Below are 25,427 nucleotides of genomic sequence, written 5' to 3' on the forward strand. Positions count from 1 at the left end.
TACTTATGACAGTTCATTTTTACTGAATGATGTTCAACTGACACATCTAACGCAAACATGGCAGTCGCCGGTTCAAGCCGCCACTCGTTGATTTTTCATACATTGTCAAGTTCCAGTTTCAGTACTCCATTTAAAGTACCAACGCACTACAAGCAAAAGTGATCATAGTTGACAGCTGCCAAATAGAGTACTATTTTGTATGAAATGTTTTTCTTTAGTGTTTTACAGTTGTGAGACACACTGTCAAGTTTCAGTACCCTATTTAGAGTACTACTCATGCTTGAATGCGTAAAAAAAACCATTTCATACAAAATAGTATTCTATTTGGCAGCTGGCGACTATGATTACTTTTGCTTGAAGTGCATTGGGTGACTCATAATGCAGAGAGCATTAATGAATGTCAACACAATGTATGGTCGAATGTCAAACTTTGTATGTAGCTATCAATGAATGTCAACACGAAGTACAATGAATGTCAACACAAGGTATGGTCGAATGTCAAACTTTGTATGTAGCGGAGGACATTGGAGGACATAGCGATTTCATATAAACAAACTCACCTCTCGCTATGAAATCGCTCGAAATCGCTATGTCCTCCGGTTTGTATGAACAGACCATACCTGGTTTGTACATTCATTGGAGACACGGCAGAGTAAAGTAAACCAGGCAGGAGCCGACGACCAAAATACATTCAAAGAAGGGACCTAAATCCCGTTATAATCGTTTACGTATTCGTTTCATGCATTTGTATTAGTAAGCGTTTTGCATCAAAATCAAAGGCCTACTTATAAATTTAGGTCCCTCGTCAAAATCGACTGCTCTTGCCTGGTTTACTTTACTCTGTCGTGATTGGATAGCACTACGTTGAAGAGTTTGCCATATTTTTCAATTATTATTTCTCTTGCATACTAATGATCTAATGACAATTATTATCAATATTAAAATTCGTTTCTACCGCCCTTCGAACTCATTCTAGTGTAACTACCCAGAAATTAGATCAAAGTAAACAAATTCCGTGTTATTGATTTTACTGAATTTATTAAACAGTTTCGATTACAATTGCTTCTGAGTGGTATCAATTTCAATGCCATGTATCTTTTTCATGTGCAGTCGTAAACCGACCTTTTGAACGTATTCCTTTTCGCACATTGTACACCTTAGCTTAACAATCTCCTTATGCTGTTTGCTATGCCTCGCCAGGTATTTTGGATGTTTAAAGGATTGACCACATTCATTGCAAACATACGACTTTCCAGAATGTAGTAGCACGTGCATGTTCAATAATCTGCGAAATGTGTCGGAAATTTCTTTCATTAGTCACTGCACTTCCAAATAGGTTCGATAAAAATGTTCAGAAAATTTGTTTTCGGATATCATAACCAAAAGAATTTTTCGTTTACCTTCGAAAAGCAAATATCTTGCCACACTTTTCACAGGGCCAATTCGAGGGGGTTTCGTTTTTACGTCTGTATATCTGCATGTGTTTGGTTTCAATGTGCTCCTTCAAAGATGTCCACTGAGTGAATGCAGAACCGCAGGTATCACAGATGTGGTTTCTGATCTTAAGGTGCGTTCCGTTCATATGCCTAGTCAGACTTCCGAAACTCTTATTGCAAATCGGGCACTTTTTCCAATGGCGTCTTTCGTGTCCTTTCACATGAGCTTTGAGTTTGCTTCGCGTGATAAACTCTTTGCCACAAGTAGAACACTTCAAATCGTTTTTCAATGGTCCGCAGTGTCTATTCTTCATATGTTCCTTAATGCTTGCTTTGGTTTGGAAGCAATCCGCATTCTTGCATATATCGCAGAAGAATTCGTCTATTGAAGAAATGTGTTTCGATTTCGCGTGTTTTTGTAGACAAATCAAGCTTTGATATTCCTGACCACAGACATAACACTGATAATGTTGACCATTGAAGTGCTTCCGCATGTGTCGATCCGTTTCGCCAACAACGTAGCTTTCATTGCAAATTGAACAAGTCTGCAATTGGTGCGTGCCTGTTCCCCTTATCTCGTACACCACGAGTTCATCGTTTTGGTCACCTAATTTGAGATGGAAACAATGAGAATAAGAAATATTCCTGGTAAATGGTCATTACTTACCATATTGAGGATAAATGAGAGGAGCTTCGTGTATGAAAGAATTCTGCGACACGAAAGGGTTGTTGTATCCCATTTCTGTTATCGGATTTTCTATGAGCTCAGTCAATGGTTGATGGAAGTCAGTGATCGCTTCTTCTCTTACTTCTGGTTTGGTAACTATGCTACAATATTCAACTGCTAGCGTGTCCTTTTCACAACTATTCGTCTCTGAGTTCTCTGTTTTACTCACAACGTCAGCGAATTCCAACTCAACTTCACGTTTAACTTGGACGCCGCACTGTTCGATCAAAGTTTGCAACTGTGGCCAGCTGTGTAGTTTCAAACTAAAGAGCGTGTCATCGTTCTCACCGAACACTTTCACTACCAGATCAATATCAATGAAAATTGTGTTCCGTATCGACAGATTTCCATTCAGCATTTTGTTTAAACTGAAAATGTGCAAACTTCGATGCGATGGCAGGACCATCCAGTTTTCAAGACTCAGTTTTCCGGTTACATTTTCACGCAGGTTATCAAAATCTACAATTTTGTCTCGAATCGAAGTCGATAGAATGGTCGAAGGACTCTGAGTAGTGGAATCTGTTTAGAAATCAGTTTGTGTTAAATTAATGCAAATTGCGGAGAAATTGAATTCATTTACTTCGATTTTCCATGTCAATTGCTTGTAAGTTGTTAATTCTCGTATTTTGTATGTCTTTTAATTCCTTTTTCCTGTACACAACATCAACAGCAGATTTGTTGATCAACAATACTTATGACAGTTCATTTACTGAATGATTTTCGACTGACACATGGAAAGCAAACCAAGCAAACATGACAGTCTTCGGCTCAAGCCGCATTATATTCTTAAAATGTTGCACCAATACCCTCTCTAGCAACCAAACTTCATTTTGACGCAGTCAAAATACCACCTTATTTCGACAAATGTGACACTGACTTTTTTTTGTAATAGAGTTGCCGTGCCGCGCTCTTTTTTAAAGCAATATCGACGTCACACGAAAAAGATGAATTTAAAACTTTATTTCATTTTTGAACACCAAAATAACGAAGCAACACACAAAAAAACACGTCACAATCACAAATTATTAATTTTCGAACACCGAAATGGTAAGAGTATCCCTAATATTTTCAACACAAAAAATTACATCGCTGCTCATACTTCATTTAATTTATTTTTAAAAGTGTAAAATTTTCTATGACAGAATACACTGTACAGTTTTACCACCTTAATCTTCCTAGTTTGTTTGCTAGAGATGGTATTGGTTGCACACAAGCCAAATTCGCTTTATTAGGTTGCAACACATGCCAAGATTTAATGTTATTACACTCATAGTTCTAAGAGAACCTTGATTACACTTGACTTATGTACCAACGCACTTCAAGCAAAAGTGCTTCGAGTGACAGCTACCAAATGTAATACTATTTTGTATAAACAATTTCAGATGTTTTTTACAGTGCCAAAATTGGTTGGCTGTCCCAATTCAGTACGCTTGAGTACCACTCATGCTTGAAGTGTGTTTTACTTACTCAATAACGCAGTTCCAAATTTTTTACTTCAAACCACACGGATATAATATTCTATTCCTCAGCACTGCTTCAAGTGTTTGAGGTCTGACTTTGCTGTTCTAATAAATTAATTTGCTTTTTATTTCTTCCATCCCCTTCTGACCCCCCTGCTGACCTTCGACATTTATGAACATTCAAATTCGCTTCTGCCGCCCTTCGAATTCGTTCTAAACTAACTGTCCAGAAATTAGATCAAGATAAACAATTTCGTGTTTCAGTTATTGAATTTATTAAACAATTTCGATTACAATTGCTTCTGATTGGTATCAAGTACAACGCCATGTATCTTTTTCATGTGCAATCGTAAACCGACCTTTTGTACGTATTCCTTTTCGCACATTGTGCATCTTAGCTTCACGATGGCTCTATGCTGTTTACGATGTTTCGCCAGGTATTTGTTGTGACGAAAGGATTGGCCACATTCATTGCAAACATACGACTTACCAGAATGTAGTTGCACGTGCACGTTCAATAATCTGAAAATTGTGCAATATATTAGTCAGTTCCCTTCCAAACAGGTTTGATAAAAATGTTCAGAAAATATAAATTTCGGAAAAGAATTTTTCGTTTACCTTCTGAAAGCAAACACCTTGCCACACTTCTCACAGGGCCAAGTCGCAGCGTTCTCGCTTTTACGTTTGTGGATCTGCATGTGTTTGGTTTCTATGTGCTCCTTCAACGATGTCCACTGTGTGTAAGCAGAACCGCAGATATCGCAGATATAGTTTCGGATCTTAAGGTGTTTCCCATTCATGTGCCGAGTCAGACTACCGAAACTCTCATTGCAAATCGGGCACTTTTTCCATCCGCGTCTGTCGTGTCCTCTCACATGAGCTGTGAATTTGCTTCGCGTGAAAAACTCTTTGCCACAAATGGAACACTTCATATCGCTTATCGAAGGTCGGCAATGTCTATTCTTCATGTGTTCCTCGATGCCCGCTTTAGTTTGGAAGACATTCGCATTCTTGCATATATCGCAGAAGAATTCGTCTCTTGAAGTGATGTGTTTCGATTTCACGTGTTTTTGTAGACGGATCGAGTTTTGATATTCTTGACCACAGACATGACACTGATAATATTCACCGTTGAAGTGCTTCCGCATATGTCGATCCGTTTCGCCAACAACGTAGCTTTCATTGCAAATTGAACAAGTCTGCAAGTGGTGCGTGTCTATTTCGCTTCTCTTGTACACTGAGAGTACATCTCTTTGATCACCTATAGAAACAATATTAATTCGAAGTATTCCAAGCGAATAACCTCTAAACTCACCTTCAGGATAAATGGGAGGAGCTTCGTGAATGAAAGAACTCTGCGATATGAAAGGGTTACTATATCCCAAAGCTTCCATTTCTGATATTGAATTTTGTATGAGTTCAGCCAGTGGTTGATGGAAGTCGGTGATCGCTACTTCACTTAATTCCGGCTTGGTAACGATACTACAAAATTCAACTGCTAGCGTGTCCTTTTCACAATTATTCGTCTCTGAGCTCGCAGTTTTACCCACAACGTCAGCGAATTCTAACTCAACTTCAGGCTTAACTTGGGCTCCGCATTGTTCGATCAAAGTTTGTAACTGTGGCCAGCTGTACAGTTTCAAACTGAAAAGCGTCTCATCGTTGTCCTCACCGAACACTTTCACTACCAAATCGACGTCAATGAAAATTGTGTTCCGTATCGACAGATTTCCATTCAGCATTTTGTTCAGACTGAAAATGTGTAAACTTCGATGAGATGGCAGAACCATCCAGTTTTCAAGACTCAGTTTTCCGGTTACATTTTCACGCAGATTATCAAAATCTATTATTTTGTCGCAAGTCGAATTGACAGCAACGTCGGGGGAGCCTGTATAGAAGCTGCTTTGGTCAACTTAATGCATGTTTTTGATAAATTAAATTCACTTACTTCGGCTGTCCATGACCAACGATCTTGTTGAAGTCCTCTTGTATGCCAATTAATTACCAAAAAAAAACTTTTTACGAGATGCTCTCGCAAAACTGCTCGCAGTGTTGATAAACAATAATATTTGTGACAGTTCAGCAACTAAACGACGTCCGTTCCTTCGACAAAATGCCATTATACAAATTCACAAACATGACAGTCGCCAATTCAAGCCGCCTATATCGCGGATTTTCCCAATTTACGTTTGAACCCTTGATTTACGTCATAATCAAATTCTAGATGATTTTTCACTCGACAAATTAAGTTTTATGGTTCAAATGATCCGCCAAGAAATTGTTACTTTTGATTTTAATTGAATAAGATGTCTGCGAGTTGTGTTAAGTTTAAAATTTAGCGTCGCGTTCAAGAAAAATTGACCGATTTTGAAGAATTCATTGAATTTTCAGTTAGTCATACCCTACTTTTTGAGTGTAGAAAATATATTTAAGATCCTCTGCAGTGTAGAGTGTTCATTCTTTACGTTCATTCCATTCTCATTCATTTCTGGCATTCCTTTCATTTCGAAAAGTCTTGCTAAAACCAAGGTTCTAAACATTGTCACACAGGTACAGGTACGCGAGTGACACACCACACTTGCCTCTAAAATGGTGGATTTCATACGAAAATTCACCTCCTGTGATGATTCTCGTCGCTCTGATTTCTTTTTTTTTTTTTGTTATACGAAACCATCAGACGTGGTGTTTTCCCGCGTATCTGATAAAATGGCGATCTGCGTGACCTCCACAAAGTTTACATCCTTGACTTGAAACATTCAAATGGACTGTAAAAGCCCGCCACCTGTCATTTGATGCGGCTGTAATTTTCTGTCATGGAAGACTTGAAGTTTGTGGTTATGTACACATGTTGTTGTTGTGTAAATCGTGTCAGAAAACGTGTGTGAATTTACTGTCACAACAATAATAGGACGTTTTGTATCCTACGAAATAATGAAAGTCAATAACGTTTACACATCTATCGCTTGTAACCGAACCGTCGAGTCTGCAGACTGGGGTGACAATAATTTGATATTATTCGCAGCTTGCAATTCCGTTGCTGTATTCGATCCCGTCGTAAGTTAAACATAAGAACTCTATGCCGGGCAGTGTCATGTGTCTTACGTTAATTTCTAATCTCAGCACAATGAATCCGCTAAAATCATCAAAACATTCGTTGGGCATACGGCTCGTGTGAATACTGTTAAATGGATCAAAAACAGAAAGCAATTCATCTCTGGTTCAGATGACAATGATTGCATATACTGGGACATAGAAAGCTCTGACGAACCTTCAGCTAAGTTCTTGAAAGGTCACACTGGCGCTGTTTCAGTTGTGGATGGAATTTACGTAAACGAGCATCTTATTGTTGCAACTGCTTCCACCGATTCAACGATCAAATTTTGGCATCAAGATTCCTCTTCGAATGATTTCGTTTGTGTGCAAACCATTTCGCTGGGCAGCGGTTTCTGTTTTGCCATCAAAATGTTTTACATCAAAAACACAGATTGTGTACTGCTTGCGTTGGCAACCGATGATCACAACGTTCATTTGTATGGTTCTGTCCATACAGCGGATAAAAGAGAATTCGTGGAAATTGAAACACTCGCTGGTCACGAGGATTGGGTACGAGGTTTGGATTTTGTCGGACTAGACGATGGAGACATTCTTCTTGCTAGCTCGGCACAGGACACGTTTATACGATTATGGAGAATTTCCCCGCGATGTGACATCACTGCCGTGAAAACCGTAAACGAATTGAAGCCAGACGAAGAGATTAAAATCGAAGAGCGAATCTTCACAATCGAGTCGGAAAAAGGAACCAAACATCACTTCGCCATTGGATTGGAATCTGTTTTGTTGGGGCACGATGGCTGGGTATATGGGGTGAATTGGAGCCGTCAAGCCGATGGTAATTAAATATTAAAATTTTAATGTCAGGAAATTCACATGATTCAATTGTTTCGATGGTATAGGAACACTTCAACTTCTCTCCAGTTCGATTGATAAAACGTTAATTATCTGGACGACAACAGAAGATGGCGTCTGGATGGAAAAAATTCGCGTCGGTGATGTTGGAGGCAATTCTTTAGGATTCTATGGCGGAAAGTTTTCTCCAGATGGACAAAGCATTATGGGTCACAGCTTTCATGGGAGCTTTCATATTTGGCGTCAAAATCAAGGAGATACATCGTCTTGGCTACCCGGAATCGTTGTTGGTGGACACTTCAGTATGGTGCAAGATCTAGCATGGGAACCGAGTGGTAAATTTTTGGTAACTGTATCAGCCGATCAGACGAGTAGAATACATGTTCCGTGGGTTCGGTCATCATTTGATGAACACGTAAGTGGTCTCAATCTGAGTAGTTCAATCAGTTATAGTTTCTCCCCATTGCAGACGTGGCACGAGCTGGCCAGACCACAAGTACACGGCTATGACATGAAAGCTTTAGCTATGTTGGGAAGATATCGGTTCGCTAGTGGTGCTGAGGAAAAAATTATTCGAACTTTTTGTGCACCGGGAAATTTTGTGGAAAACTTCCGTAGAATTTGCAATATTTCCGCTGAAGATGACTGTGATGGCACTGTTATAATAAACAGTAAGTTCCTTGACGCGTCACTGATTATTTGAACTTAATAATCGAATTTGTGTTGCAGCTTCATCGAAAGGAGCATCGGTTCCGTCACTAGGCCTGTCGAACAAGGCGGTTTTCATTGAGAATGAAGTCCCGAACGAACAGAGACACATTAAAGACGAATATCCGGAAAATTATTTCTCTGCTGTCACGCTCAACGGTAAACAGATTGACTTACCATCTAAAATGAGTCTCGTCCATTGCAATAACTTTTCCCTTAGAACCACCCCCGGAGGAAACTTTGATGCAAAACACACTCTGGCCAGAAATACAAAAGCTCTATGGACATGGCTATGAAATCTTTGCATTAGCTTCGAGCTACGACGGTAGATTTCTTGCCTCGTCCTGTAAATCCAATAATGCTGAACATGCTCAAGTGATCGTGTGGTAAGCATAAAATTTCCTGATTTAGCTAGTTCCCTTTATAATAGTCCTTAACAACAAAATTCCTTGTAAAGGAACACAACTACCTGGAAACAACATCAAAAGCTCCTGTCTCATCAACTAACCGTGACTCAAATGAAGTTTTCACCAAACAATCGATACCTACTGACGGTTTCACGAGACAGACGATGGACATTGTTTGAGAACATAAACGACTCCTTCGAAATGATCGCAACAACGGACAAAAAGAATGGAATTCACGGACGCATTATATGGACATGTGACTGGACATTCGATTCGAAATATTTTGCTACCGGTTCAAGGGATGGAAAAATAGTTTGTTGGCGCAAAAGTGACGAACCCACAAACACTTCGTTGAAACAGTGGAGTCATGCTGGTATTTTAGAAATGAAAAATGATTCTGTCACGGCCCTGGCATTCACAAAATGTTCGCAAAATGTTGGGTCTGAGTACGTTGTTGCTGTTGGTTTAGAAGTTGGTATAATTCATATTTATGGCTTCAGCGATCTGGGAACGTGGACTCCGTTTGGAGTTATTCAAAGACCGTGAGTGAAAGAATTTTTTGCTCGTTTCCCAATTCTAAAATTTTCTTTCCCTTGTCTATAGGATGGCTCATCATCTGTGTATCAATAAGATGGAATTTAAGCCCGATGAGAGTAGAAATATATTGGCTAGCTGTGGCAACGACGGTTTGGTTCGTCTATATTCAATCAAAATTGAAAAATAAAGGAAATTCACAGATATCGCAGATATAGTTTCTGATCTTAATGTGTTTCCCATTCATGTGCCTAGTCAGACTACCGATACTCTCATTGCACATCGGGCACTTTTTCCATCCGCGCCTGTCGTGAGCATGAGCTGTGAATTTGCTTCGCGTTTTGGTTTGGAAGACATTCGCATTCTTGCAAATATCGCAGAAGAATTCGTCTCTTGAAATGATGTGTTTCGATTTCACGTGTTTTTGTAGACGAATCGAGTTTTGATATTCTTGACCACAGACATGACACTGATAATATTCACCGTTGAAGTGCCTCCGCATGTGTCGATCAGTTTCACCAACAACGTAGCTTTCATTGCAAATTGAACATGTCTGCAAGTGATGTTTGCCTATTTCGCTTCTCTTGTACACTGAGGGTTCATCTCTCTGATCATCTATGGAAGAAATGTTAATTCGAAATATTCCAAGCGAATATAACCTCTAAAGTCAGCTTCAGGATAAATGGGAGGAACTTCGTGAATGAAAGAACTCTGTGATACGAAAGGGTTGTTATATCCCAAAGCTTCCATTTCTGATATTGAATTTTGTATGAGTTCAGCCAGTGGTTGATGGAAGTCGGTGATCGCTACTTCACTTACTCCCGGCTTGGTAACTATACTACAAAATTCAACTCCTAGTGTGTCCGTTTCACAACTATTCGTCACTAGGTTCGCAGTTTTACCCACAACGTCAGCGAATTCCAACACAAATTTAGGCTTAACTTGGGCGCCGCATTGTTCGATCAAAGTATGTAACTGTGGCCAGCTGTAGAGTTTCAAACTGAAACCGAACCGAACACTTTCACTACCAAATCGACCATCAATGAAAATTGTGTTCCGTGTCGACAGATTTCCATTCAGCATTTTGTTCAGACTGAAAATGTGCAAACTTCGACGCGATGGCATGGCAGAACCATCCAGTTTTCAAGGCTCAGTTTTCCGGTTCTAAAATTTTCCTGTTCTTGTCCATAGGTTTGCTCATCATCTGTGTATCAATAAGATGGAATCTAAGCCCGATGAGAGTAAAAATATATTAGCTAGTTGTGGCAACGATGGTTCGGTTCGTATATATTCAATTAACTAATTGACTCGCAGAATTCATCTGTTATCGGCAACGACGACAAAAATAATGACAGGCTCTGGGTAATTTGGTCCTTTATACAGTAAAATTCATGTTACAAAATTGAAGTACGAGATTTGAACTCAACAGATTAAAAATACTTTGATCGATGGAAGTATTAGAGCCGATAATAATAGTGGTCCTGATACGTACCGTCTGTAACAGGTTTATTTATTTATTTGATCATCTTACAGGTCACGTGCCCAATTACAAGCGATCGTTTACATTATTACAAAAAAAAGACAAATTAGAAAAAAATTAGAAAAAAAATTAGAAATAAAATTAGAAATAAAATTAGAGAAAAAAAAACAAATTTCCGTCAAAATTCAAAGAACGACATCACTGCACGTTTGAAAGCATATCGACTCGGGTTGGTAAGGTCTCAGTGATGAAAATATCGTTTTGTGGTGGCGTTTGATTCGGTGTAGCGGTTCATTATCTGCATAGTTGGATGTAGGTGTCGGCAGATAGAATTTCGGCGGATTCCTCGTATAGCGGTTTGGTCGGTGAAATATAATATCGGATGAGAGTGTCGTAGTAAGCCTTCCACTGGTCAGGTTGTACAGTAACATTTCATCCAGTTGAAGGCGTCGAGTCTCAAGTGAGTGCATCTTAAGATGTTTCAGCCTTGATTTGTAATCAGTTTTTGCCCAGTTGAATCTATAGAACAAAAGTCTTGTAAACTTTCTTTGAACTCTCTCAAGTAGGTCGATATATTTGGTGTAATAAGGGTTCCAAATAGAACTGCAGTATTCACTACTTCATCCTCGATTCCGAGAAGCTACGGAAATTACATAAATGTGATCGAGACAAATAGTTTCGTCTCGCCCGCACCAATATAATTCTTAGTCAACTTAAAACAGGAATACGTCATGATCCTGACCAATGACATATTAGTTTAATACCTAATTCTACAATTTTTTTACTCCCTGGATTTATAATCAGGACGAAAATCCAACCACAGCTTTTCGGAATCGTGGCTGCAACGTGCAATGTGTCGAGTACGAATCTGCTGCTTTTTTCCGATCGAATTTGATTCAATTTCAATGATTTCAAAATATCTGCGACTTCATTTGTTTAAACATAAAGCATATTAGCCACCATAACAAGCGCTGAAACCTTATTTTCCATACTTGAAGAAATTCTTTCGACGCACTCAGAATCCTTCACATCAAACATGATATGAAATAATAATTCAAAATGTACAGAAAAAATATATCAAACTGTCGTGGGTAAAGCGTACCTTATAATCTGACCGTTATAATTCTATCGTGCATGAAATGTCCGCTTTTCGGCACTGAATCTCATAAAAATTGTCATTCTGTGCAGCAAAGAAAACTCGTTTTCGAGATATTCGTTTGTTTGTTCAGGTCGAAAGAGATTTCAGTTGTGCTTCATCCAGCGTGGTGGGAACATTAATTTGCATAAACTACGAAATGGCACCTAAAGAGCCGGCAAAGAAAATCGTAAAGAAGAAAATCGCAGGAAAACCTCGAGGTAGGTAAAAATTGATTTAAATGTTGCATGAACATGAAACGCATGAACCTTGAGTTTATAAAGATCATGAACTTTGTTCACTCAAACATATGTTCAATTGAAACCGAATAGCAAAATACCGTTTCACGTTTTATTTCTTTTTTCTTCTTCTAGTATCTAAAACCAAGAAAGCAAATCTCAAATTTCCCGTAGGCCGAATTCAACGTCACTTGCGTCAAGGAAATTATGCGAATCGAATTAGCACGTCCGCAGCAGTTTTTACAGCTGGTGTGCTAGAATATCTCACCGCTGAGATCTGCGACGTAGCCGGTGATATAGCAAATGAAAACAAGAAAGTGAGAATCGTGCCACGTCACATAATGAAAGCCATCAAGGATGATGCCGAGTTTTCCGAGTTGCTGAAGAATGTGAATATCCCGTACGCTGGAGTGCTTCCATATATTCATCCAGTTCTGTTGCCGAAAGCGTCCAAAGAAAATAAGCGGACAACAAATAAGATCAAATCAACCGGGCAAGGTGCATCGAACAATGATAGTGAATTGAATGAAGGCGACTCGGATGGTGAAGACGAAGCCAACAGTTCAATTGAGTCAGCCGAAGAAGCGGAGACAGCCGAAGAAGCGGAGTCAGCCGAAGAAGCGGAGTCAGTCGAAGAAGCGGAGTCAGCCGAAGAAGATAATTCCGTTGAATTCGAATTTTAAATATTTTTTTTTCGTTGCGTTTTTATTTGCGTTTTTATTTTTGTTTTTTCTTCTACATTTTGTTAGTGTTAATAGTGGAAATTAAATATTCTAACGTTTGTTTTGAAAAATTAATTTTTACCTTTACAAACGACTTTCAGTTTTGCCTAACATTCGTGCCTCTCGCTTGTCCCAAAATATTTACCGTGCTATCAAAACCCATTTATAACCGCTACAACATTTGGAAACATTCAAGACGTCATTTTTTCTATCTTCATTCTCATAGTGGATCTGCTTAGGCAAAAATCGTGCATCTTACAAAATCGTTGTGTCGGTGATAGACGGTAGGTTGTTCCATATCGATTCCTTATTCTAAATTGATGTAGGGCCAAGACGGCAGCTCAATGGTTCTCCGGTGAGCAGCCATTTTGTCACTTTTTTTCTATGATTTTTCATTCCCTGAAACTGACAGAAAGACTGTAAATTCCCAAAAACTGTTTTGGAGTCAAGTGTCAAAAAATAAATTCCACCAAAAAAAAAATTAGACTTTTCTCTATAATTTATTCTTTGGAAATGGATTGACATTTCTTCTCGTTTACGAATGAAAAATCATAGAAAAAAAGTGGCATAACGGCCGCTCACAGGAGAACCATTGAGCTGCCGGCTTGGCCCCACATCAATTTATAATCAGGTATCGATGCGGAACAACCTACAAGTTAGTAAGTCGAAGCATTACCTATCAACATTTTCACAAGGTTAGGATTGGTGAGTTCAAAATAAGACTAATTTCTGATGCTATTAGAATTGTATGAAGAATTCAGTCCGTTACGTTTTCATGCTAAAGACACGGATGCATCAAAGCAATTTGAATTGTATACTTAGCATTGAACAATGTAGAACAAAGACTGCAATTTTTGCAAGCACCGTCTTAGTCAATTTAGACAAATAATTTCACAGCTGTATTAAGGCATGAACATCAAATGAGAAATCTGATTCATATAATCTTCACTTTGAAGATCTCAGAAGTAGCAAATTTTTCAAAATCCCCAGCTGGTTTCGTCGTTTACGACTTTTATCAATGCATCACATTTGTGCAGACGTTCTGCAAAACAGCTGGTACATTTTTAGACTCAATGGAATCTAGCCGTACATTCTGCTGGATGCATGGAAAACTTTTATTGTTGTGAGTTTTTGGTTCACTTTTCATAATAGAAATCCTTTCAGTCAATTGCACTAAGTACAAAATATCATCATTGATATTAGCGTTTACCTATTAGGGTATCTGGTTGCAGGGCTTATTATTGGTAATTTGAATTAACGAATTAATTTACCGGAATAGGTTTGGAAATCTTGTCAGTAAATTAGGTAATTTTGATAATTTAATCGCCTAAAACCACTTACAGAGGAGGTGTAATCATTAATCATTCAAATTGCCAATAATGTGCCCTCCCTTTCCTGTGCATGAAACCACAAAACGCTTTATATATTTATTTTAAATGCGACAAAAAAGACTGCTCACAATTATGGCGCAGCCGGTAAAACATCGATCTTTTCTCAAAAATTAAAAACTACAGTAAATAAATATCATCGATCTTCTTCTTCCCTAATGTTCCCAAAATACAAGCAGCGTTACCACGTTGAATTGCGATGGAACCACAAAACCTATTTCCAATCTCAAAATATCATCACCTGATTCGAGAATTCAAGTCAACTGCATTACAAAACCTGGCTCTCGCATTATGTATTAGTTTTTGACACGTATCTGTGGTCAACAGTAACCACAAACTTCGACAACATTTATAAATACAGATTGGAGCCCGGCACAAAAGCAATTATTTTCGAAAAATAAAGCTTTTGAAGGGTAAAGTGTGGAGTAGGCGATCATAGAGTAGTGATGACTCATTACACCTATTATCTAGTTTTTTTGGCTACCGTAACAAGCAATAACAAGCATAACTACGACCACTACTAGATATCCCAATTCAACCTTAGTTTTCAAACCATCAGTGCGACCGTAAGAGTGGATTGCGGATTTATTGCAATATAGTAGATACGTTAACTGAATCATCTTCCTATGTAATAATATTTTTGGCTCCCTCCTTTAACTATCACCCTACACGTAAAATCTAACTGATTGTAATTCAGAACGTATATAATACCTCCATCAATGTTCGAATTCATAGAGGGGACATAACTCCTGTGGCATTAATTTCGTATTCAGGCATTTAATATGACGAAGATGTTTATAGAGGGTTAAGAAAAAAAACGGCATAATATGAAAGTGTGAGGTAAGCACTTGCGCATTTTCATAGAATCAACGTCATTTTGTTGAATTTTCATTTCATTCTCAGTAACATATGTGACTTTTGAAGCCGCACTTATACGTTCTTGTAAGAATTTTTTGTTTGTTTTTGTTTAAAATCAAATTAATTGCATCGCGTGAATGTGAAAAACCGTTTCGTTTTTCTGTATTAAAAATTGACAATGGCTGATGAGAGTTCAGCGAAGGAAAATGAAGGCGATAAGAAAATTGTACATACGTACCCTTTGGTGAAGGTTTGTAGATACTTTGCATATTTCCAATAGATAATGGCTTGTTTGATCAATGAACATGTAGTTCAGTGTCTGGGAAGTTCCAACTCTTTAATCAATTTATATAAACTAGAAGGCGGTTGATGAATATCTATAAACAGAAATTTTGAAAATGGTCACAAAATGAGATTTGTTTTATTTTCTTTATTTCAAATGTAACCCTCAACAGTGTGTTTCGAATCAAAAAAATCCAAATATGATTTCACTTCTGAAATTACTCCTGTTATTAGGGAATTATAAGAATCAACCAATTCAATCTAATTCTCTTTATTCATTCTTCATGCGTTACCACATTAGAACAACATAGCTACTCTGAATTTTAAAAGAAAATCTTCTGAGAATTTTCTATGATGTTATCACAGATATTTTGTGAAAAAGTTCAGCTACTGTCGTGGAGTATTATGCATACTTACTGGCCAAGGTGTCCTCGACTCAACAGCACCGGTTGCAGTGCCTGCACTTGCTTCGTGGGCGACGTGGCAACTCTTAAAAATTCCAATTAAAAAGGTTAAAAAAGTGATTTCAAGTGTATAATGGATCGGGACATGCCTAGTGTACTGGAAGTGCTCGACCTCCTCTACCACCTCATACCACAGGCTAAAAAAAATCATTTGTCTCTCAGGAAATATAAGTCAAAAACCAAAAGGTCACATTTTCGATGTTAGGCAATCTTGGCAATGGCACCTTTTGGACCATAGGTTTCTTCGGTAGATTTGTAGAGTTTTCAAAGCTCTACATCCCGCTAGAACATTGTTTTCAAAAATACTCTCAACTTTCCGAATTATGACCATCGGAAACTTAAAGCCGCCCGGGGGGACTTCTTCCATGGCTCCATCGGATTCATCAACCACATGCCCGGACACAGTTTTCGATGATCTACATTTTCCGCACACAGGCTTTCGCGGTCCTTAAAATTTGCAAAATTCGATACGCCCTAATGCTTAAGTTCTTAAGTTCTTACAATTCTCTCTCTGTGATGCAAAAAAGACTTTGTAGAATGTATTCCATTCAATAACGCAATGGTTAATTCGTCTCTTACTCAATTTATTGTCATATTCTAAGTCTTCAACACTACTCTGAGACAGACAGTGCCGCACTGGCTCAAAAAAGCCCTTCGGGCGTTGTATGAAGAAATTTTTCAAAAGACCATTCGTTGCCATTTCTTCATACAAAAATCAAAAGGCCCTTCGGGAATCGCCCGAACGCCCATAGGGCCAGTTCGGCACTGGAGACAAACCCGATCCAAATGGAAGATTCGTAAGCAAAACAAAGCTTATTGAATAATTGTATCGGTTTAGCTCAAGTGGAGTTACATGTAAAGCTTTCGCACAGGAAAAAAAATTGTTTGAAGAATCGTTATTTGATTCCTAATAGTCCCGCTCCTAGATGAAAAAATCTCAAAGGTTAGAGTTAAAATTGGCGAAATTGGCCAACCCTGCGTGGGTTGTTAAGGCAGGTTATTATCATTATACTATTAGGCCATTATATAGTTTAAATTAATTATTGAACCATTCTTATAAATAAGACCACTGATCATCCTAGCACTCAGACATGATCGAAGAAATGAAGACTGACTGCATTGAGCTGAGTATAACGGCATGCGAAAAATTTGCAGCCAACTATGAAGTAACGTATGACCAGTTTTTTCTTTGTGCACTTTTGTTTTTAACAATAAATCTACTATCCAGATGGCTGCAAAAACGATTAAAGATGCAATGGACAAAAAATTCGGAACATTTTGGCATGTCATAGTTGGTGAAGGATTCGGATTCGAAGTGTCTTATGAGACGAAAAACCTTCTGTATTTGTTTTTTGGTGGCAATTTGGCCGTTGTAATATGGAAATGTTCTTAAATTTGTATATGTATTTCGATCATTTTTTTCCCCTTTAAAATTAACAGTTTCAAGTTCAAAATGTATTTGCCTTACATCAATACAGGAAACCGTATTTTTACATGAAGATTTATAGTTTTTTTAACTATGAGCCGCGACAATATATAAACGAATAAAGAAGCAACGAATTAAATTACGAAGAACCAAATGTTTTCTTTGATAATAGCCTGAGGACGAAAAGACCACAGCAGTGGTCAAAAATTAAAATTTTTAGTTCGAGAAACATTTTATATTCAGGCTGACGAAAAAGTCACATTACGAACAAAAGTTGACACAACTGGGACGAAAAGTGGGAAACTTGAGAGAGAAAATTTGGCCTCTTATCTGGTGAGAGAACGTGACGTTTTTGGTCCGTATATAATAGTATATTTCATATCTAGGACTAAAAGTCTTTTTTAGCGTGTGAGAGGTTTCCAGACAGAGCCGAAGGTGAGGTCTGGAATCAAATACGCTAAAATAGTCATTGCACGATTGCGAGTTGTCACTCCGTTCGGCCTACAAGCGAAAGTGCCTAAAATCAATCGTTCATAGCATCGTTCATAGCATCGTTCGAAATAGAGAATCTGCGACAAAAGTATTCATTTCAATGAGGTGAGGAGTAGTAGTGGTAAGAAGCAAGTTGCAGATCCTTGGTAAGAGTAGAGTGGATTTACTGCTATTCCCGCAGTTATATTATTTATATGAAATTTAATTTTCCATGTCGTCAAGAAGCTCAACAATAAATCTAGGTTGTTTTAATGTTTTGGTGCGGATTCAGTTTATATTTCGGTAATATTTTAACGAATAAAAATCTACTCAACTTAATGGAAAACCAAAATATATCCGGGTGTAAAATACATATTTTTTTATTTTGTCTTTGTTTCATGAAAAATACAGATAAAATGATAATTAATGATGATGATGATTAACATATACACTGAAAAAGATGCTTGTTTTGTGAAATGTGTAATAGCCGATAACAATATTACAAGTTTTTTTTGGTTATTAATTCAAAGAATATCTTCGAATAATTAGGTAACAGAAGGTGATGACATGAGTTAGACGTGATGGATTTTCTATATGCAAAGCACATCTAGACTATCTAACCATATCTAGGTTACTGTCACTTTCGTCAATAGAAAGAGGTAACATGCGGTGATCAGTGATGTTTCGAAATTGTCTCCCAATTTTCAATGTCTAATTGTACAAAAATTGAACTTACGTCTTACGTCTTTAGGTCATATTGGCAATTTTTAAATCTGTGGTAAAGTGTTTCATGTAATACGGAGCGACAAGAGGATTTTCAATGGTTTTTTAGTAATTCTGGATAGATTTTCAAAGGATTTTTTTCATTTTCTCGAGTCTTTTACAGGATTTTCTATGAATTTGAGGATTTTAATTCTTGAAATTTTGAAAGATTTTCTTTTGACTGACGAAGGATTTTTTATGAATATTTGCCCATCGGAATGAAACCTGTAGTGTACAGCTCCCGGTCATGAGTGTTAGGATCTTTTTCGGTCTATCGTTCACCTTTCTCAGACGACAAAGAATATCACCAATTGAATTATCTAGTATGTTACGTCTTTTAATCTGAATATTTTCAAGAGATCGATTAAAAATCTTTTACTTCATTAGTTAACATGCTATAATGGCGTCATTACGGTTGGGCGACAGGACTAAAAATCGTTGATAGATCGCATCTGCATGTAAAATATAGTTCGTGTTTACTTGCAAATGTGTGATTTTGACTAGTCGAAAAAATAAATTTGCAAGTGAAGACGTAGTTTAGTATTGTGGGCGTTGTATCATTAACTGATGGCATAGTCGCCTGTAAAAGGTTAATAAATATATACGAGACTTAACTGGTTAAATATATTTGAATGTATTCGTGATGGCAAGGTGGTAGTATATGTTTTTTTTTGCTTAGAAATAGGATTATACGTCTTATCATAGAATTGAGTTAGTTATATTAAATCGGTTTTCGACACGTTACGGAAACTGCGTAACTAACATTTTGGTTGCCATTGCCAAATTGTATGCGTAATTACGCACCTCCTGCATAAATAAATCCGACGTTGTGATGTCATCGTTTAATAAAGCTCGTTGCAGTCGCGTGCACGATGTCTGTATGTGACCGGTATTTTGATTCAATTGTTTTAGAGCCGTCTTAATAGTTTCGTCAACGATAGCCTGTGAATGGACAACAGCTGTAAATTACCGTCACAACATATACTCAAAATGATTACTGTTGGGAAAATTGCCGCTAGTTCAGCTACAGCAACGCGTATCCGTTCCGAGCAAGGTACAAAGGCATCTTTCAAAGTTACATCTTGCATGGCCGACCACAGTTCCTGTATGCGTCTGGTCACTAAATCAGTCCTGTGTTTCACTTCTTCGCTCAGCGGAAGTGTTGGATCGACGCGCTTTTGAACGGCCATTTGGTACATACTATTGGTCGTTCGACTCTCGGTTATCTGTTGAGCCTTCGTGTAGGGGCCTTCACGTGGCTCAAACATACTGACCGGTCGTTTGCTGGATCTTCCATCAGAAACGGGTTCATTTTCTGTTTCAGTCTCATCGGCACCATTTGTTTGAATGTCGATTCTCCTAAAATGTTAAATTCAAACTTGAAACGGAGGGAAAATTTATTTCTATTAAGTTACACTCACAATGGTACATCGAAGTCAGCGGTTGTGTCATTAGGATCTATGCGCGACTTCAGTTGATCATTCTCGAACGATAATTTTTCGACCATTGATTTGAGTTCATCGATCTCGGAAAATGATTCCAACAACTTTCGCCGTAAATTCTCCACTTCCGTATTGGATATTGTATTTATCGGTCCCTTGTGCACAAATGTCTGGCGATTTGTTCGTTAATCATTATTAATGTTAGAAAATTTATGAAACTCATTTAAACGAAAAAAAAAATTATCAATTACCCAACACCGTTTAGAACAATGGAAGAAATGAAAGCGCAATAGAATTAATTGGAAAATTATTTTTTATTTTCATTAAATTAAATCTTTATTACAATTTTAGTATTTAGTTAGAGGCTATCAGTAAGTGTATCACATTTAAATAGATTAACCTTTCGCAGACGACAAGCACCAGTGAAATAATCCTTTCGCAGACGACCAAGAATATTATTTAGGACAGATGTGTCATAATCGCGATTTTCGTCAACATATTATAATGTGGTCGTCCGTAAAAGGGAATCGAATCAGTTACTTTCAACAGTTTCTTCTTTTTACTATTTTGAATTAATTACTTTTAACATACATTTAGCTATAAATGATCTAATCGGTTGAATTTGTAATCGCTGTTGATAACAGAACCGTCTGCGAAAGGTTTCTACAATAGAAAACTAGTTAATTTGCCCAGTAAAGAGGAAAAATATATTTGGGTAGACCTAAAATTTGAAGAGGAAGGTCAAGGTTCAACATCATCACCGTCAACATTTTTAGGATTTTATAATTCACACATTTTCCGCGATGGATTTTCCCCTGCCCTTTATTGTACTCTAAAGGATTTGAAACTACGAAGAATTCGTGCTACTCTTAAATCATACGACATTACTCTCACAAAGAACTCTTAGACACCCTGACATAATTGGAGAGGAAGCTTTGACATACGAGTCATCCTTTTCAAATTTTCCTTAAAAATGGCAGAAAGAATTTATAGGCAATGTCATCTTTGAACAGAGAAATCAATTTTACTAGCAGCCCCATGCGAAAGTTGAACATTACATATCATTTTGACCCCTGCGAAAATCATCCGATATATGCGCACTTTTCTGTTCCTTTTTTAATTTTCCTGTGTGGAAATCAACTATCGCAAGGGGCAGGTCGTGTGTGCAAATTATGTGTATCCGTGGTATCCAGGATACCGGGAAATTTCTGAAATTTTTTTTAGGATACCGGGAAATCGAATTAAAGCTGCACAAACCAGCGGGAAATGTATGTATCGGGAAGTCACTTTTACATTTTTGTATACCGGGAAATCTTGACTCGGATACCGGGAAGAAAACATAATTTGCACACGCGGGGCAGGTAGTAAGCCAGAATACATTTGATGCTGCTACATACTTCAATACTTGAGGTAAGAACTTTTTGTAATACTCGCAAACTAACTCGTGTGTCTTTGAGTAACTTGCTGCGGTCCAGTGCCGCCTTTTCCATATGGGCCAAATGGGCAAATGCCCGTGTCGCCCGAAGTGGAGCAGAAAAAAATGTCGCCCGAGGTCCTTAAAAAAATTTAGCTTCACTAAATTGGCGCCTATTTTTCCAATTGCCCGATGGCGCCCAAAAGCTAAAAGCGGCACTGCTGCGGTCACTGTGTTTTGACAAGAGTGTAGTTGTATAAATCCCTTTCGGCTCGGATATACAAACTCAATACTTGTTGAAAAGACAGTTACCGAAGCTCGAAAACTCTTTTGTGAGTTTGCTATTATCACAAAATCGTAACCTACATATCCTGCAGTTTTGTGAAAAGAAATCCACACTTAATTAAGGTAACAAGGCAAGCCTGTCAAATGTTATAAGACTTAAGTGATGCAGGATCTGGAGCTTTCATTGACTCAATGAGGTACTGACGTTTTGAGAGAACAACCGACTACTAATACCACTTAACCAATCCTTTGAGTTTATAGTCACGGATTTATTGAAGGATGCATTCGTTTCAAAGTAAAGGCATACTTCATTACAATTTTTTCTTGACGGTCCTCCTCAAATTTTCGTCGAAATAACTTCAATTACTGGACTGTGGCTGTTGAAACAATCACAAATTTTGTTTAGTAGAATATTAAGAGTAAAGCTACAATTTTGTTAACAGCAATCAATTAACATTAAATTCGTTAAATAGAATGAATTACTACAGGCACTAATGAATGTAGGAAGGTTTCATTGCCTACATAGAGCTTAAATATATAGATGGATTCGGATAGATACTAAATTAATAAGTTTTGTATACACGTAATAGCAACAAAATGATATAGCATTGAAATATTTTAAACATAACGCCTACGCCGCCCATCATACACAAGATTTGGTTTTGATTCAATGTAACAATAATCAATTATTAATCTAGTCTTTGATTTGTCTAGTTCAAGTAACCATATTTACTTCTCCTAAATTTAATTACAATTGACTTATTTAAGAAGCGCTACCTTGACACCGAGCAAAGCGTTTCTATTTGCGAAGAAATGATTTTATTTTGATGCTATATTGTGTAAGTCTAAAATGTTAAAATTAGCGAATTCGTTCCGTTTGTCTCATTTTCATGCATTCATCACACTTTCCTTGTTAGATTTTCGCATATCCACACATTCGATGTATATTTTATGATTTCTGTAGATGCAATTAATGAATTAATGAAAACTACACTGCCTCCATACAACGTATGACTATATGAAAAGCGTTATGTACGTGGACGTTATATGGCCCCTATCATGTTAATCAAATTACAAAACTACCCGATGCTGTTATTCTTAAACCCTAAAGTTCGTGGAAATGTTACCTGTTGCGGAGCTGGTACTAAGGCCGCATAGTCATCATCAGATGCAACCGCATCATATAGAGGTTCGTCGTCTGATAGATTCGATTGGCGATTAGTTTGTTGTCTCAGCAAAGCAATATTTGGAATCAAGGGTGAGTCTATGGCAGAACAGAGTTATCGTTTATTTTTACTTTCAATTTCAAAATCTGTTTTCTACCTATTGGTCGTAGAGCTGCCATATTTTGCCGTCTACGAGCATCGACCAAGACATCAGTGACTAGACCAGCAAATTCACTGGGACTGAATCTAGCTAGTTTCTGGCGCCCTTGATTTCGTGTCGCACTCAAATGTGGATTTGTCGGTAAAAATGGTACGGCGCCAATGTCCGGATTCAGTGCACTGGTGGCCCATATTGCTTCCATTTCTCTTCGATCCACCTCATCGTACAGATCCATTACCAGCTCCTCAAACATTCTATTTGGTACTAACTGTAATTTACCTCGAGCAATTTTTAATTGCTCACTAATCTCGATATTTGTCTGTTCCGGAAACGTAAAATGTTGGCCGCTTGCGTGATCCGGTTTCTTACCACCCAAAAACATTGTCAGTCGATCCGTCACCTCATATAGTGCTTCGGTTAAGCGATCAGCGATAGCGAAATTTTTATTATTTCTTGCTATTTCGATGGCTGTATTGCCTTGTGAATCCTTTGCAGCTACATCAGCTCCGTAAACAATTAATAATTCGATTTGCGAGGCTTGTCCCGATTTGGCTGCGACATGAAGTGGCGTGGAACCAGTTTCCTTAAGAAAAAGATTTGTTTAGCTCTTCATCGAAGGCAATGGCTCAAAACAAGTTTACACGAACCTCATGATAGTAATTGGGATCGGCTCCTTGCACTAAAAACCTTAACGACATTTCTAAATTGGCTGATCGTACGCTAGCTCGTAATTGTTTACTGAGTTCGTTTTCCAAATTGCCACCTCCGCCATCTTCCAATTGCAGCGAATTCGGTTTCAGCACAAATGAGAGATTAACATGTTTGGCACGTATGAAATCAGCCTTCGTCGGATGCAGTGGATCTTTGGGTGTTGGCTTTCTTTTCAGTCCTTTTGGCGCCACCGAGTCCATTAAACAATGTTCCCAGACGCTGTTGGCTCCATGTGAATTTAATGCATTGACAAATGTGAAAACTGATGGCGGCCAACTGCCCTGACGAAGTGATTTAACTTGGGATATATGACGTCCTAATGATCGATGTACCGAACAGCATTCGGAACATAGCAATATGCCTCGATTGATTGAAGCCCATGATGGGTCTGTTAAAAGTAACGAAATCAGAAAAGGTAAATTATTGGCACATATAAAAGACGCATCAGGTTTGCTTTTGTGACGTTGAGGCTCCCTGAAACTGCAGGCCTAGACTAAGCTCTTTCGAGTATCCTTAACTCCATGATGAATACTTATCATCTTTGGATGGGAAGCTTCTAAGAGACTTTTAACAGAAACTGAAATACTTCGCACAAGAAGTAAGGTCTAGGAGTCCAAAAGGTATAGCTAGATCTGCATTATTGACATAGTTACCAGCAAAACCATATTAATCAAATGCACTCAATTAATAAGTAGGTTTCGCAGGTGACACGTAATTATTAATATTTGGGTTGAAAGATGAATATTACACACAAATGAAACACGTACAACCTGAAAATCAACCCTTTATATCAATTAATGGGTTGAAACTATGTAAATATAAACAAACACTAGCTAATTGACATCGTCTACAAGATCCGAGGACGGAAAGCCCTGAGAAGACGGAAATTTTTCAGTATGGTAAACATTTTAGAGCTCGAATCAATCAACTGATTTGGAGACAATTGAGTACAACTGGCAGAATTTCCTGAAGCATTGTAAAATAAATAATTCTCATTACGATGGCATAAGTGCAATATATAAATCGATATTTGTTTGTTTTCGATGTTAGGTAAATATGTAGCAGTTTGATAATTTTGATTGTATGACAAAGTTATGGAAAATTCATTCATGCAAATCAAATGGTGAACAGAGAGTGCAACAAGTAAAGAAAAATTCTTACCTCCACCACAGTCGCCACAAATTTCGATTTGTGTACGCGATTTAATTCGCGACATTCTACTAAACAAACGTTCTTTATTTGTTGCGAAACACATTCATTTCTCTATTGAACACAAATTCAAATAAAAATTTATTGCACAAACCAAGGGAATAGATCGGTAGATGTTACATTTCTTTTTATTTATTATCCATATTTGCATGAAAACTATTCCACCATTATGACTTCTGCTATTGGTAGGACTGGGTATTTACAAATTTTCATTATGAATGACATTTTTAACAATCGGGATGCATTCATTCATCCCAACTGACAAAAGAATAAAGTGCATTAATGAAAATCAGTTTTTCGCGCCTTTCAAAATTCAAGTTTGAAGATGCTACCGTTATACTGAATACAGACGAAGAATAATTGATAATCTGTTTTGATCAAATTTTTCATTGTTCCAACGCACTTCAAGCAAAAGTGGTACTCTAAATAGGGTACTGAAACTTGACAGTGCTCCATACAAAATTTTACACTGTAAAAACAGTGGGGATAAATTTTCACACAAAAGGTACTCTATTTGGCAGTTGTCATTAATAGCACTTTTGCTTGAAGTGCGTTGGTGTAATCTAAGTTTATAGCAAAAAAATCTGGAAACATTCTTTTCATGCCTTGGGCATAAATTACGGAATTTTTCTTAT

General features: G+C 37.7%; 6 protein-coding genes across 12 annotated transcripts; 3 read left to right on the plus strand and 3 right to left on the minus strand.

Moving 5' to 3' along the window:
* Positions 1-1,026: 1,026 nt before the first annotated feature.
* On the minus strand, positions 1,027-2,890 carry LOC119080374 (zinc finger protein 12-like). The gene is made up of 4 exons (XM_037188676.1): positions 2,744-2,890; positions 2,104-2,682; positions 1,401-2,043; positions 1,027-1,285 (listed from the first exon to the last, which is right to left on the minus strand). Exons 1-4 carry the CDS (start codon positions 2,754-2,756, stop codon positions 1,054-1,056), a joined length of 1,467 nt encoding a protein of 488 aa, XP_037044571.1. The 5' UTR covers positions 2,757-2,890; the 3' UTR covers positions 1,027-1,053.
* A 994-nt stretch (positions 2,891-3,884) lies between these two features.
* Positions 3,885-5,723, minus strand: LOC119080373 (zinc finger protein 2-like). Of its 3 annotated transcripts, none has more exons than XM_037188674.1 (4): positions 5,572-5,723; positions 4,917-5,511; positions 4,242-4,883; positions 3,885-4,145 (listed from the first exon to the last, which is right to left on the minus strand). In XM_037188674.1, the coding sequence occupies exons 1-4, from the start codon at positions 5,582-5,584 to the stop codon at positions 3,914-3,916; spliced, it is 1,482 nt and encodes a 493-aa protein (XP_037044569.1). In that variant the 5' UTR covers positions 5,585-5,723; the 3' UTR covers positions 3,885-3,913. The 3 variants fall into 3 exon arrangements, with proteins under 3 accessions (XP_037044569.1, XP_037044568.1, XP_037044570.1); XM_037188675.1 differs by having other exon boundaries at positions 3,887-4,145; positions 4,242-4,884; positions 4,939-5,511; positions 5,572-5,722; XM_037188673.1 differs by having other exon boundaries at positions 4,242-5,511.
* A 738-nt stretch (positions 5,724-6,461) lies between these two features.
* Positions 6,462-10,822, plus strand: LOC119080370 (probable elongator complex protein 2). Of its 4 annotated transcripts, none has more exons than XM_037188670.1 (8): positions 6,463-6,677; positions 6,744-7,512; positions 7,577-7,944; positions 7,999-8,200; positions 8,259-8,396; positions 8,458-8,623; positions 8,695-9,186; positions 10,370-10,822. In XM_037188670.1, exons 1-8 carry the CDS (start codon positions 6,555-6,557, stop codon positions 10,479-10,481), a joined length of 2,370 nt encoding a protein of 789 aa, XP_037044565.1. In that variant the 5' UTR covers positions 6,463-6,554; the 3' UTR covers positions 10,482-10,822. The 4 variants fall into 4 exon arrangements, with proteins under 4 accessions (XP_037044563.1, XP_037044562.1, XP_037044565.1 ...); XM_037188669.1 differs by lacking the exon at positions 10,370-10,822 and adding an exon at positions 9,248-9,391; XM_037188668.1 differs by having other exon boundaries at positions 6,462-6,677; positions 7,577-8,200.
* A 1,056-nt stretch (positions 10,823-11,878) lies between these two features.
* On the plus strand, positions 11,879-12,741 carry LOC119080379 (histone H2A-IV-like). The gene is made up of 2 exons (XM_037188686.1): positions 11,879-12,014; positions 12,168-12,741. The coding sequence occupies exons 1-2, from the start codon at positions 11,954-11,956 to the stop codon at positions 12,713-12,715; spliced, it is 609 nt and encodes a 202-aa protein (XP_037044581.1). The 5' UTR covers positions 11,879-11,953; the 3' UTR covers positions 12,716-12,741.
* A 2,293-nt stretch (positions 12,742-15,034) lies between these two features.
* LOC119080381 (dynein light chain 4, axonemal) lies at positions 15,035-17,242 on the plus strand. The gene is made up of 3 exons (XM_037188688.1): positions 15,035-15,250; positions 16,829-16,912; positions 16,975-17,242. Exons 1-3 carry the CDS (start codon positions 15,179-15,181, stop codon positions 17,137-17,139), a joined length of 321 nt encoding a protein of 106 aa, XP_037044583.1. The 5' UTR covers positions 15,035-15,178; the 3' UTR covers positions 17,140-17,242.
* A 1,773-nt stretch (positions 17,243-19,015) lies between these two features.
* LOC119080378 (ARF GTPase-activating protein GIT2) lies at positions 19,016-24,980 on the minus strand. Of its 2 annotated transcripts, none has more exons than XM_037188684.1 (7): positions 24,745-24,980; positions 23,520-23,971; positions 22,870-23,455; positions 22,674-22,810; positions 19,827-20,017; positions 19,404-19,761; positions 19,016-19,347 (listed from the first exon to the last, which is right to left on the minus strand). In XM_037188684.1, the coding sequence occupies exons 1-7, from the start codon at positions 24,836-24,838 to the stop codon at positions 19,147-19,149; spliced, it is 2,019 nt and encodes a 672-aa protein (XP_037044579.1). In that variant the 5' UTR covers positions 24,839-24,980; the 3' UTR covers positions 19,016-19,146. The 2 variants fall into 2 exon arrangements, with proteins under 2 accessions (XP_037044579.1, XP_037044578.1); XM_037188683.1 differs by having other exon boundaries at positions 19,404-19,764.
* Positions 24,981-25,427: the final 447 nt, after the last annotated feature.

The sequence above is a fragment of the Bradysia coprophila genome, unplaced genomic scaffold, assembly GCF_014529535.1.
Source record: "Bradysia coprophila strain Holo2 unplaced genomic scaffold, BU_Bcop_v1 contig_350, whole genome shotgun sequence".
In the NCBI taxonomy this organism is placed as follows: domain Eukaryota; kingdom Metazoa; phylum Arthropoda; class Insecta; order Diptera; family Sciaridae; genus Bradysia; species Bradysia coprophila.